The sequence below is a fragment of the Sitodiplosis mosellana genome, unplaced genomic scaffold (genome assembly GCF_009176505.1).
Source record: "Sitodiplosis mosellana isolate CC-2019 unplaced genomic scaffold, AAFC_SMos_1.0 Smas_scaffold_2, whole genome shotgun sequence".
NCBI classification, from domain to species: Eukaryota; Metazoa; Arthropoda; class Insecta; order Diptera; family Cecidomyiidae; genus Sitodiplosis; species Sitodiplosis mosellana.
The window spans coordinates 8652969-8667671 of record NW_022595245.1 but is presented as its reverse complement, the minus strand read 5'-3'; the positions used below and the strand labels follow the sequence as shown (position 1 = coordinate 8667671).

General features: G+C 37.5%; 1 protein-coding gene across 2 annotated transcripts in view; it reads left to right on the top strand.

The window, feature by feature from the left end:
- Positions 1 to 14703, top strand: part of LOC129565105 (myosin-G heavy chain) — a 37739-nt gene that overhangs the window by 17672 nt on the left and 5364 nt on the right. For both annotated transcript variants that reach the window (XM_055439573.1, XM_055439572.1), the window contains exons 2-7: positions 11734 to 12093; positions 12201 to 12453; positions 13075 to 13272; positions 13403 to 13529; positions 13718 to 13825; positions 13927 to 14547. In XM_055439573.1, the coding sequence (XP_055295548.1) occupies positions 11988 to 12093; positions 12201 to 12453; positions 13075 to 13272; positions 13403 to 13529; positions 13718 to 13825; positions 13927 to 14547 (1413 nt within the window). In that variant the 5' untranslated portion in view covers positions 11734 to 11987. The remainder of the gene's footprint in view (positions 1 to 11733; positions 12094 to 12200; positions 12454 to 13074; positions 13273 to 13402; positions 13530 to 13717; positions 13826 to 13926; positions 14548 to 14703) is intronic.

The window sequence follows — 14703 nt, the reverse complement described above, 5'->3', positions numbered from 1 at the left end:
CACACACACACACACACACACACACACACACACACACACACACACACCAATACCGTTTCATGAATAGTTTTTGGTTTGGTTTGGTTTCGGCCTGTGTGGATCATTTGGTCGGCATTTATACATATTTATGTTGCGCTCGTTCGGTACGTGTATCTATTTAATTTCTTCTGCTATTGTTATTTGAATAGCGTCGAGTGCTAATATGCAAATTTCACCTGACATCTCTTCCATACTAATGCTTATAAATTGAATACAAAATAGGTACAACATCGAGTCCAACTAATGCTAATACCATGCGCGCGTTCGCGCACACCTCGCACGGTCCCAGTTCGCTTTTGAGAACGCTTCTGTTCCGTGTATTTTTGCCACTCAAAATGAATCGGCCATTTAATGTGTTCCTTCTGTATTTCGCTAAATTGTCTCATTCAGTGGGATTGTGTGTACGTTCGGAGATGTGCTTAAAGTGGCCAAATATTCCATATATATTCAGTTGGAACAACGGCTTATCAGAGTATGCGCTACTTAAAATTCATTTACATGATCGAGTACACACGCAAGATCTACTTATGTTATCTGGGCTCACTTACCTGTGCTCAAATACACACTCATGTACCAATATTGCAATCGATTAACGGAACACCGTACGAAGCGAACACATTTCCGATGCCGATACATTTTCAGGGGAATTGATGCGTATTTAATTACGGCAACAAGTCAGGAGGTTGAACTGGCCTAAAAAAACACAACCATTTCAAGCGTGTTGAGTAATGAATGGCAATAGTAAAATTTGGTTCAGTTTTGTTATCGTAACAAAGTCCGTGATTGAAGGAAATCTTATCGTTATCATTTGAGAAATCACCGAAATCGCTGTTATACGGTTGGATATTGCTGTTGCTTGTAATACTTAAGAGTTGAGTGATAAGTGGAAATCGGCCTCGTCATTCCAAATCGTACGAAAATTGTACATAAAATCGGCTTCGCTTCCGTGCAAGCGAGCGAGCGATCATATACCCTACGGCTATCTACGGTGGAAATAGAGACGTACAATTCTCGAAAGCTTGTTGAAATCTATATTAATGCGCATCTCATTACGATACAGAGAAAGAGAAAGAGAGTGTTTTGAATAAAAAAAAAAATGGTGTGAATTGGCTAACAACAACCCAACCCGTTAATCGTCATTATTAACTGCTTTGTTACGGAACGAATACACATGAACTTAAACAGCATCCATTTCACGAGCATTTCAAGCAAACGCGCACGCGCGCACTCACGACCTCAACAATTAATTTGAGGGACAACAAATTGCTAATAGACTCCAATTATATGCGAATCGGTGCTACATTTGTCACATACATCGGCGTCAAGAACTACTGTCAAAGTGATTAGTAGCCAAAGAAACGTATACGTACATAAAATAAGCTTTCGAAATACAGATTTCTGCGAGATTATAATGACGGCGCTGAGCTTTTAAATTTGATAAGTTAAGGCGAAGAAATTTACAAAGCGGACAAGTAAGTGAGTGCGTGGACGAGTGTGCGAGAGAATGAACGTTGATGACGATTGCGTCAATCAATAAATTAGATAATGTAATGCTGCCGATAGCATTTCAATTCTATTAATTGTGTACCGTTTCATTTCGAGAATGGTGGGTAATTAGCAGCCAGCCGAAGAGATCATAATTGTATCTCACGCGATTTTAACAAACATTTAAGAGAAATTATTTAACGATATTGTGAATGCGCTCTAATTAACATCATTCTGATTGAGTGTTGTTTACTTGTTGATTTTTTTTTGTTGATCGTTTGGTTTGGTTGGTGCGCAGAGCTAAAAGTAGAAAGCGACAATCAGAAGAGAGAAAAAAACACGGGAGACAGAGCAAAAATTTAATCATTTGCATGTATACAATTTCAATAATGATGACAAAATGCTAAATACCACATAAGGCACTGAAAGCCAACAATAACAGCAACATTTCCACGGTTGTATTTATGGAAAATATATAGATTTGTTGACATGTTTCGGCATCGAAAATGTAAAAAAAAATGGTTTAGTCGATTTTTTTATTATTGAAAATCGTTGCGGAGCGCAGCACGAAGAAATGCCCATAAAAATAAAAATCGATTTTAATTTTATGGCCATTTTTATGTGAAGCAAAACAGTCCGGTTCAGCTTCTTCGGTTAAAATTTCAAAATCATTAATTTTCAGTTGGTTTCGTTTATTTAGCGGCAACATCGGTCGTTTGGTTCTGGTTCATGCGTACAGGTCCAAATGTCACATGTTTTTCAAGAGATTATCAAAGTAAAAGTTACAAGTGGGAGCACGTTTTTAAACGCCAAAAAAAAACAGCAAACGAAAGAAATGAACACAAGAAAAGGCAGCAGAAAGAGAAAAGGACAGTGTGTGTGTGAGTGTGTAACTGTAGATATTTACGGTCAATTTGAATGTTTCGAACCAAGTGATAGCGATGCTTTGCATGATTTTGTCTTCGACTTTTAGGCCGCACTCTGATTTTCGCCGTGTATATAGTTCAACGGGTTGTAGTAAAGTGTGAAAGAAGAATAAAACGAGAAGAAAAGAAAAGAGTCACGGGTCGAGAGCAAAACAAAATCAAAAACCACACATAAATATATTTCACACATTTATTATTTTTCATCGAAGATGGAAGTTCACCGAAAACTGGTTTGAATGGCTTTGGTGTTTTGCTCTGCTCTGCTCTCTTTTAATTTTATGCATTCAAATTATTTGATTCCATTTCGCCTTGATTCCAACATTTAAAAATCTATTCCATTTTATTTTCGTGAAGAGACAAAAAAAAACAAACAAAATGAATAAGGCATTTGACATGAGATTAAACCTTTATGTGGATCTCTGTCTCTTGGCTAAGTATATTATATGTAAACTACGACACAAACGAAAGAGCAATCGACAAAAATGCTTTCGTTCGTCGACGACGATGATGACGACGACAACGGCTCTCCGTTTCCTGATTATATTCTGATACTTATCCAATGACTTGTTCTTTCGTAAAAGGAATGAAATACCAGCAACGTTAAACTCAACTCGATTTGAGAGACGGAGAGAGGCAACATAAAAGAAGTACTTTTATTTTATACGAACCAAAGAGAAAAAAATAAAATGCTTCGCCAACCTGAGTTTAAATGTTAATTCGATGTTAATGCCATTATAACCTCTAATTAAGCCACAAAAATTTAAAGGTCACATTCGCTCGCTGTATGTGGTTCGATTTGTTCCGAAGATTCTGCGATCACTTTTCGGCCACATAAAGGTTTCTCGATCATTTTTATGCAGCTGAAATTCGGTTCTTTATTTTTGTTTGGATTTTATTTTGAGACAGTATTTGTCAATTCCTTTCGAAACTTCCACTTGAAACGCGATGAAAATTTATTGTTTTTTTTTTCTTATCGAATGGTAGGCTTTTTTAAGCCTTGGCTTGTCGATATTTAACAATGTTTGCCCTAAGTAGGTAGAAAATGGCTAGGAAATAATGTTGAATACCGCATTCCAGTCAAGAATGCAAAACAATATAACAATTTGAATAATAAAACTACATACTTGCATGTGGGTTGTGGTTAATTATAGGGACACATAGTAACGTCAAGCCAAGCCAAGCCAAGCCAAGCACTGCGTTCCACTGATTTGAAATCGCTTTTCGAAATTACAATACCCCATTTTAACTAGCTACGTGAATAGAGTTGAAATTTTCATAATTTCACAAAAAAACTACACCCAATTGGTTTCATGAAACAAATCTATGAATAGAAAAAAAAATGTCATATGAACTGAACTTGATGCAGAACACATCCCGGAAAATTCGCACAAAACAAATTCGAAAGAGGTTCTTGATGCAAACCGTGCGATAGACGTCATGGTTTGCAAGTGGTTTTCGATTTGAAAAATGATCATGGTTTAATAATAATTTGTCAAAATCTCTTCAAGCCATATGGATCCATCAAATGTTCTGAAAAATGATAATGATTTCTCGGTCGTACGCTCGATTGGCTACGGTAATCAAAGTCATACCTGTTGGCTAAGCATTACATTCGATAGCAATCGATTTTCGCAAAGCTAAAACAAGAAATCAAATCGAGTGAATATCCATAAAACTTCCACGAAATGAGATGCAATTCAACACGCGCCACGCTACATCCGTACGTCCGTATTTCAATGGTCTACATCAAGGAATCCCACAAGCAATCAGCATTTTTCACTTCGCTGCACGCCTCAAACCAAATGCTGCTTATTTTTTTCTTCTTTTTCTCGTTCGTTCATCTTAAAGATTTCCTTCATATATTTGCTGATACTTTGTTTACTTTGCAACGGCACTTTGGACCGTTCATCTGTGCGCGCGGAGACAGAGTAAGAGAGAGAGAGAGAGAATAAAAAGCGTCATCTCTTCACATTCACATTTATTTCGAATATTTGGCGTGCACGCTTCTATTTTCTCATTTCCATTCAATATTTCAATTTTCATGTTTCGTGAACGAAATTTGTAACACGAATGCAACGACCGCAGTCATTATTACAAATGAGTTTTGAGTTTTTTTTTTCTTGTTGTTCGAAATGAATTAGCCGGTCTAATAATTTGGCCACAATAGTTGTGATGCTTCACATTTCTTTATGACGTTGTTATGTTGTTGTTGGCAACATATCTACTACCTACTACTGCAGGATTATTAAATGCTCATTTGAGATGGGCGCGCATAGCAAGCAGCCGTACGTGTACAGCAGACACGTTGATTTGAATGACTGAGTTCGACTTTTCGTTGGCCAGTCACACCGCGCAAATGGATTTCGTTCTACTCGAGCTGTATTGACATCGATGCTGCATCCTTCATCATCATCATCATCATAAAAACGAATCTTTAGTTAATTGAATGCATACGTTTTAATGAATAAAATTCCACTTAAAGTGAACGCAAGACGATCTTTTGTCCACAGACGAACCCTTTTTTTGACAACCAACGACACAAAACCAACATTCAATTTATATTTTCCATTAAGTCTTTGCGTGTGTGACTTCATTTCGGTTACTTACCTTTGAGTCCGCACATCCGCACTGGGCAGCGAAAGAGCACTAGGCGACACAGAGAAAGGAAAAGAGTGAGAAAGAGCGAGAGACATGTTCTGCATTGAATGAGTTATATTATTGCGGTCATTTATTTTTGCACTCTACATTAGTGCTATTTTTGATCTTGAGCATTAAATTGAATCGGTTTGTGGCTGTGTGCATGCGATCCGCTTATGATCACATTCCACTCAGGCGCGCTGGAAGTGTCGAATTTTTGCTCTCTCGAAAAAAGAACATTTTGAAAATTAATATTAGGTGAAGACATTTCCATAATTGCGTGATTTGCAATCATAGATAATCAAGCCTAAATCGTATTCATTTCGTACCAAACCTGTTACATATTCTGCGGAACATGAACATCTTACCGGTGAAATGGCGCACAGATAAATGTTGTTCGTGCATGAACACGATGGAAAAAAAAAATTGTTGTGATGCTCAATAAACTCGAACTCTTAATTTGTGGCCGAAAAAATTACGAAAGTTTTGTCTGCGGTTTCAGAACACACAGGCTCGAGTGTGAGAAGCGTGAAAGAGTTTGTATTTTTTTTTGTTTCTATTGGCATGTGGCACAATACTGTTGCATGTATGCACGGCCTATTGATAAATGGAACTAATCCATTGCAATTTATGTACGGCTAAACACAAATGTGCAATTAATTTTCGCACGAGAATTTATTGTACGTGTGTGTATGTGTGTTGGTTGTATTTCTCGTGGTTGACTGCTGCAACATCTCGACTCTCTTCCTCACAATATTAGCTGCGTATTTAACGAAGATGAGTGATTATCATCACGAACCAATGTCGGTTGTTGTTTTTCTTTCTCTCGTTATTCCCACCTCCATATGTCTTCGTCGTGAGTATTGCTTTGGCAATGTAGCACCCGAGCCACCAATTCATGTTGAAATTAGCTATACAAATTGTTTTGCAATATTAACTTTATTTATTGAATGGGTTTTCAGCCAAGTAGCAAACATGTGTGACTGCGTGCACGAAATTTTATTTCTTCTTCTGTAATTGCACATGCTTATAATTGCTTTTGGTCTAAGAGACACAAAGAAAAAATGAATAGGGGAGTGAAAAAAATGTCCCTGAATTATGGTTTGATCACATACAGAAAGAATAAAAACTCATGGGATAAATGCATTTGACATGGCACTTTATTCAGAAATTCCAATTTTTGTTTGTTTCGAAAACGGTTGCGAAAAAATCAATCCATAAATGACATGATCACGACATATCAATAATAATCAGATATGGGTTTCCTTTTACTAATCGACAGTTTCTTGATTTCAAATTTGCATGAAATTCAATCGCATGATTAAAACAAGTTTTCTAGTTCATTTTTTTTCTGCTGCATCGAGATAATCGCTTAATTTATTTCCTTTCTATGGGACATACTTCAAAATCGAAGAACCATACCAATTGGTCTTCTAATCGTTTATCTCACACTGACACTTATGGTGCAGATTTGCATACATTTCAAAAATAGCAATCTAATCAGATGGTGTAGCATTTCAGTATTTTAAATGTTAAATCGAGTAACTCGATTTCAAGTTTGCTCATCAATTCAGATTTGGCGCACATCAAACTCAAAATAGAAGCCAAAATGAGGAAGTGAATTGGTGGCAAATTTCAATGCACTTGTTTTCGAGCAAATAAACATTGAATTGTAATAAACAGTAGTTGTAATTTGTCAAAAAAAACCAGAAGGGTAATCACCTACCTAAAAACGCTACACATTGTTTATTCAAATCGGTCATAAAACCGAGTCGACCTTCTTTTGACCATTTTTTTCAGCCCAGTCATACTTAACTCGCGCACGACGCACTTAGATTGTGTGTGACACAAGCACACACACACACGGCATGTGTGAGTTCTTCTCTCGCTCACAATTACAATCAGAAGTATTGTCTACCGTCTTTGTTTTATGTAAAACGGTGTGATTATTTGCTTGGATTTGACATCGGAATGTGTCATATAAATTGTTCATTGTGCGGAGAGACGGGTGTGGTCGCTAGTGCGCGCTTTTCAGCTCTCGCTGGCAGATTTACGTGCAGATACGTTCAATTTTTTTCTTCTGTTATTCAGCTAGTTCACCTGGCTGTACACTGTACAGTACTGTGCTTTTGATTTTTCAAAGATGGAGCACATCGTATTGCATACATATGTGTATTTATGACACATGTTAAGCGACAAAGTGTGACTTGGGCTCGAAAAAGGCGAAAAAAGTACAATGTCTTTGATTATGTAGGTGATTTGTTTTCAGTCACCTCACGTCATATGCGTCGGCACAACGAACGGATGAAAACAATTTGAACAACGATACAGGCGTATAAAGAGCAATGCAGCGTGTGTGTTTCATGCAAAAAATGAAGAGAGAGGGAGAGAAATAGAAAAACGGTACTAGTGTGTATCAAATATGATGATTGAAACAATTATAAGCACATGTGCAGTTAGCGTCTATTCAAAGGTTAAGTGCATTGTCCCGCAGCCGTATGTATACACAAAAAGGTTGAGTTTTATGGCGTAAATTGATTGTGTATGACATGAAAGAAGCCCCGATATGGAAATGTTTCTTGGAAAATTTCACGTTGTTTGAAATTTTATAAAGATTCTATGTCGTCAATTGTTTCTCATTGATTGAACTCTATATAGGAGAACAGAAAAAAAAAACGAAATAAATCAAAAACAGAGAGAACTTTATTTGAGTGTGTTGCTATTCGGTTTGTTTAACCGAATCGATTCGATGGTTGCCATATAGCAAATAAAGCGTTGATCATTTTCATGATATTCTGCTCACATAATCAAAAAACTAATAATTGCTCACGTTTATTCCGACAAATGTGAAAACCAATCATTGACCTCAATGACAATATTTGAGCTTGGGCCTTTATTCCATTGAGCAATAGTGCAAACAAACAGAGACAGTTTTTTTTTGTGTCTCTCATTCGAAAATAAACAGAGATCGATTTATTTTTCCGAGAAATTCATTGAATATAGAAGGTGATCTGATTTCAAAGCCATGACACCGTCACAATAGAGTTTAACATTTTTTTTCATGGATTTAAATTGTTTTATATAAACAATTTTTTTCGTTGCTGTTGTTCAATTCGAGATTTAAGTCGATGAACCCATTTTTATTTAGATGCTACACATTATGAAACGAATCGGGCACAAATAGAATCGAGCAAATCAGTTAATATAATGGTGTTGGTTCAAATAAAGGGAGCCACAAATAATAATAGAAAAAATAGTCATTCGAGAGCAGAAGCTCTCAGATTTCAAGATCTGTGGGCTTAATGAAAAATTGCTCTTTCTCCTTTTCCATCTCTCTCTCTCTCTCTCTCTCTCTCTCTCTCTCTCAATGGCTCTCCTTCGTTCTCCTTCGCTCTCTGTTACTGCGACTCAGTGACCAATGTTGAATAAATGTTTATACTAAATGTCCAATATTTTTCATCCATACCGTGTTTCGTTGTTTGATAAATTAAATCATTCAGGTAGCTGTTCTATGTATTTAAAGAGTGAAACAAAAATAAAACGAACGAACAAAACATTCTTCACCTTCTTATCAATCAGTCTTTGGTTTCTACCACTTTTCAACTCTATAAAATACGGATCTCCGTCTCGATTCATTTGAATTCTAATCCAAATGCATTTGTTTATCAAGCTCTCTCTCTCTCTCTCTCTCTCTCTCTCGCTCTCTCTGGTGAGATAAAATAACTGTACATAACACGTTATTGTTTTTTTGTTCGTTTTGTTCAATGGAAATGAAAAAATTGAAATGTGACACCGCCAAAAGAATGGTGGTGTGTGTGTTTGTGTTGAAAATTAAATCATAACGTCAGCTTTGGGTGAGATTAGAGCGCAAATGTTTCGAATTTCGTTGACACATGTAGTCTATATCGTTATTTGTGTTTCGCACAAATGGATCTTCATCTTTTGGCTTTTAGTAAAATGAATACATAAAAACGGGATTGAATGCGTCAATAATAATAAATCGCCATCAAAGAAACCACCTATCCACCTCACTCACATTCGATCACAAAATGGATTCGAAATGTCCGAGCTTGGGTAATGACTTGACTCGCTTGAAACAAATCACACGGGCCGCGACGGTATTTATGTGATGGAATCATAACTGTTTCACTTAACTGATACGCGTTTTCTTCATTTGGATTGTATTGTGGTTGTATTCACAGAGAGTTTATTCCATTGGCAACATTGAGATTCTTTTGTGGTAGCACAAAAGCATTTATGCAACTCGTTCAAGCACACAAAGAAAAATCGATTTTCTGTAGAATCAAGAAGTCCATCGCTAATGTACGATGGCATCAACAACAACAACGACGACGATGATGAAGACGAAAAAAAAACGGCATAGACAAGCAAAAATAGAACAAGTAAATCAAACAACTATTTAGTGAGAAAAGAGTTGAGAGCGTGTTCGGTCGCTCAAATACACACATCGGTCGCTTCGATGAACAAGTGTTTTTATTACAATTCTTTGTGTCTCTTCTCTGAACGGTGTATTTTCTTCTTGTTGTTTTTTTTTATGTTGATGACTGCATTCCAGTGCCTCGTATGACAGCATGACTCTCATAGTCTGCTGTAATGTGCTGCTGCTGGCTGGCTGCCTGGCACTGCTTAAATGAAAGATTCACTGCATTCACAATTTACGAAAGGAATACTAATTTGCAACCACTAATCTTCGGTTTCGGGACATCGGCTCGGTTGCAACTTGCCCTTGATGATGCATGCCATCCCAACTGAACCCGGCAGATACACATATTTTTTCATTGTATGATCGTTTTGTTGTTGCTGTTGTTGTTGTGTGAGCAATTTTCGTCAAGTCCGTGCTCCTTTGATGCAATTTACAACTCTTTTGCAACCGGTTTTTTCTGCAGAATACACAGATAATTCGGATATAATGAACTAATAACGAAACAAGTTTAGTTCAATATAAACGCGCGCGCATGTTATACATTGATTAGATATGTATGTGAACGAGCGGTCAGAGCATTTGTATAAAATACGAATGTGCCCGGTGAGTTGAAACTCATCAACAAAACCTTTTTTGACCTTTGATCGTTCGATTTTGAATGGTATCGTCATCTCTCACCTCTTAACAAATCAAAGTCGTTAGACTAAAAAAACGAGCAATAAAAAACCAAACCGTCCGAAATCATCGATCCGGTAACAATACTTTTCCGAAAATGGAATGTTTTAATGGATCCACTCACAGAATATTTAATTGCCAAACCAAAAAGAAGAATGAGACAAAAAACGAATTAAAAAGGATCAAATTAAGCTAAAAGTTTTTTTTGTTTTGGTTTTCTGTTACAATGACACCAACTTGATACTATTCACTGTTGGAGTGTTGCAGTTTTGCATATTTCTACATTGTTTGCAAAGTTGAGACAAAAATTATATATCCATGATATGTGTTGCGTGTGTCATTTTGCTTATTTTAAGAATAATAAGGTAACAGATGGATTGAGCGAGTGAGATTGATGAATGTTTGCGGTGAGTTCGACGTCGATTGTGTATAGTAAACGCGCGTCGTCGTCGTTCATACGTGGAATATGTGCTGTTTTGTGTACTCGATAATTCCGCACAGCAAGACACTCGCCTCGACGGAGGACAGACACCGATCAGAGAGAGAGAGAGAGGAAGCAGAATAAGAATGAAGAAAAAGACACATTGGAATATGCATGGCGAATGAAGTGAAAAGACACATGTGTACGTACAAATTCAAAGGCGTATAAAATATTGTGGCATTTAATGGCGACAATATTTATGGCTAGAATGTTGATGGTTCGATTGTCAATGCGTTTAGTTGCTCGAACAGCGGAAGAGTTCATCAGGCTCTTCTTTGGGCCCGTTTTGTTGTTTCTCTTCGGATCTCTCATTCCATCTCTCTGTGTTTTTCTCCCATTTTCCATCTCTGTCTGTGTCTTTTGTGTCAGTCGCTCTTCTTTTACACTTTTCTCTTTTTCTTAATTTCGTTCGTCGCGCATCGTTCCGACGTATTTGCTCCATACATCGTACGGGTACACATTCCGCGCTTTGTGAGCGAGCGAGCGAGCGAAATAGACTGAGTGCCGAGAAATAATGCTTGAATATGAGGTTTTCCCACGCACATTCAGTTGATCAATAAAAGTTGACTTTGAAATAAATGACAAGTAGCAATATCTACCGGTTACATGACTAGAGACTTTAGTTCTTCATTTCTCTTCTCTCATTCTTTACATTCACATCGATTATGTCCAGAGCACACCAACCGACCGAACGCTCGATTGACTGTGGACAAAACCATTTTCATTCTATTCATTTTCTTCGAACAAAATGTTCATAATGAGGCAACGACACAGTGTCATTAAATGCATGTAAATTAACTACAATTATTTTTCACTTGTAAATAACACTATCGTACGAAAAAAAAATGGGCACCGATAATGATTGTCACGCTGCATATATCAACGAGTGTTTGATGAGTTCCGATGGCGTCCTCCTGCAAATACGCTTTTCTGCCTTAAAACGCAACAATTTAACTTTAGCTCATTTTCTTGATTGATTTTATGTTTTCTCTACGTTTTGTTTTCAATACAATGTCTTCTTTTCTCATTAAATTCTCAACCAACAGGTGATACTCCGTCCAATGATGACGCATCAACATTCGTAAGAAGTTTAACATCATCAACATCGTTACACCACCATTCGTCCAGTCTATCAAAGCAATTGAAAACGGCATCGCTAGCGGCCTCATTGAACGCCATTGCTGCCGCTACAGCATCAGCAGCCAATTCACAAGCACAAAAATTCAAGGGCAAACGGAAATCAATCATAAGCGCCGCCACAAATGCCAGCAACACGACGATTTCAAATGCAGTGGATAAAATGTTAAGTGATCGCTTAAATCTAGCCGATAACAAAAAATTTTGTGATATGAGCAATCGCACGTCGAGCCCGATTCCTAGCAATAATTTGACTGAAAATAGCAACGGTAATTGTTTCATCTTTTGCTATGTACTTGAAAAAGAATATTGATTGTTGTGTCTTTTGCAAATTGAAAAAAAAATAAAAAAAATCTCTTGGGCTTGATATCAACAGGTAATAGCGAGGAGGCAACCGATTTGTCTGACACTAAGACAACGATATCAGTAGCAAGTGCAATGGATTATTTTAAAACGACGCCAAACAACGGTGACACATACAGTAGTACAACAATCAATAACAATAAGTTGATCACCAACAATAACGCAAACATTAAGAACGAACGATTTAGCCCTCCACAACAAATGCAATCGCAAAGTGCGGCACAATCAAATGGAGGCAACACCGATGCACATTCATCGAATTCACGGTAAGACGAACATTTTTCTTTGCTACACATTGACGAATACGATTTGGTAACTAACATTTCGGATGGAGTGTGCGTCGGATAGATTCCAATGGAATCATTCCATTTGATTTTTGTACCTTTGATATTAAAATCAATGGTTAATCTGATATATATATTCATAGCAATTTTTCTTATCTAATTTTCCTTTTGATCTAAAAAAAACTCTCCTACCCACTGTTTACGGTTCAACAATGAATCACCTGTCAAACAAGAACGACGAAATTTGTTCATCCACCATAAATAATATTCATGACATTTCCGTGCAATTTCTTGTACACACGGAAAAAAAAGTTGCCGTCATTTTTATTCATAGCCCAATGAAAAATGCTGAAATAATTCTGTTATTAGTCCTTGAGCCACTTGAAATGCACATGATAAGAATTTTATGAGCGTATCGCGCACAGGTCACACAAATTCACTTGTGTTTGACTTTTTGTGTGACAGTTGTGTCAAAACGACGACAAGTAACTAGTGGCACTTGTACACGGCCGAACAAACTAATACACAATCACACACATTTTCGTTTAGTTTTAGTATTTGTACACGAAACACGATTCAATAATGAGTCAATCTGTGATTCAGGTCAAGAAGTGTAACACCTTCTTCACATCCCGGTACACCGCCACAACATCAGCCCAACGATTTGCTCACCGGATCCAATTTTTCAACAAGTCTGGCAAACACTTTAACATCTGGTCAAATAAAACCTGAATTTGCAACGGCTCGAACGTATTCAGATCAACTACGGAACTTTGCAGCTAAATACAACGCACTAAATGAGTATGTATCCGAGACAACGGCATAGAAAGATAGGGAGACGAAAGAAAAAAAACGTTTTTGTTTATATTGATGTTGTTAGAATTGCTTTTTTTTCTCTAATTCAATGAATGCATTGCTCGGTTCATTTCAGATCAAACAATGTTCGTAATTCATTATTTGACTCCAGATTCAATATGAGCTCAATGAAAACGGGAATAACCAAAGACATGACATCACCAGAAAATTTGAAACGAACAACCACATCAGTCCCATCGCCCGTAAGTGTTGTTTTCTTTTTCTTTGCATTGTTTTGTTGTTATTTAATGTGACATTTCAATTCGAATGGAAAAATGAATTCATTTTGAAGTGAAAAAAAACGTTGTATTCCGATTCTGCTGCAGTGACAACATTTCAATCATCACTGCAAGGTGTATTTACATATTTCCGGCTCAATATTTATTTCCAGATATCGAACACCGCAAACAATTTGATATCAACATTATTTTCAACATTTCCGCCAACTGCATTTCCGTCATTGATCGATATGAGAGGTTCACAGCTTCTGCTATCTTTGGTAAGCATGTCTTACCGTTTATCTGCATTTATTATGTGTTGAGATCGTTTGCAACTCATTTTAACAAATTCCTCGCTCTTTTCTCTTCGGTTAACCCACAGGCTCAGGCGGCAAAAGACAGTGAAATCAAGCAGCACATCTTGAATGGGCCGCAAAAGCGACTGATAAAACGGCAAACACCACCAATACATACGAATCCGTTGCGTTCACAGCAATCACCTCCATCAAATGCGAACACATCTCCACAAAGTCGTATTCCATTGCCAGCAAACATACCAAACACATTTCAACTGTTGTCACTGCAGCAGAAAGCGAATTCATTGCTGAACAATCAACCATTCATGGCATCGGCATCAGCCGTCGCCGCAGCAGCGGCACCACCACCACCATCAATCAGTCAAACGTTGGCAACGGCCACAAATAGCAATCGAACAAGAGCATTGTCACCGTTAGATTTGAGCAGTGCATCCACACCGATCGGTGGAAAGCGTATGAAATTGGAATCGTCAAGCCCAAGCCGAAGGACATCGTCACCATCACCAACGACCGTTCAACATCCGAAAACGAGTTGTGGCAGCAGCAGTGAACATTCAGCATCGGATACGTCACCGTTGCAACATCTACGCCGATGTCATGCACAAACGGACGAAATCAATTCGTGGTCCGTGGCAGATGTGTGTTCGTTTGTGGGCAGCATTGACATTTGCGCCGAATACGTAGAGGTAGGTTTTTGTGTCAAAATAACTTTTTTTCTCTTTGGCTGGACGATTTTTATCGTACGCGCGAGTTGTGATTTGAGCCAAGCCATATCGACTTGAGCTATAAAAAAAATGTCGTATTTAATAATATGGCAAATGACGTATATAAAAGACGGTTTT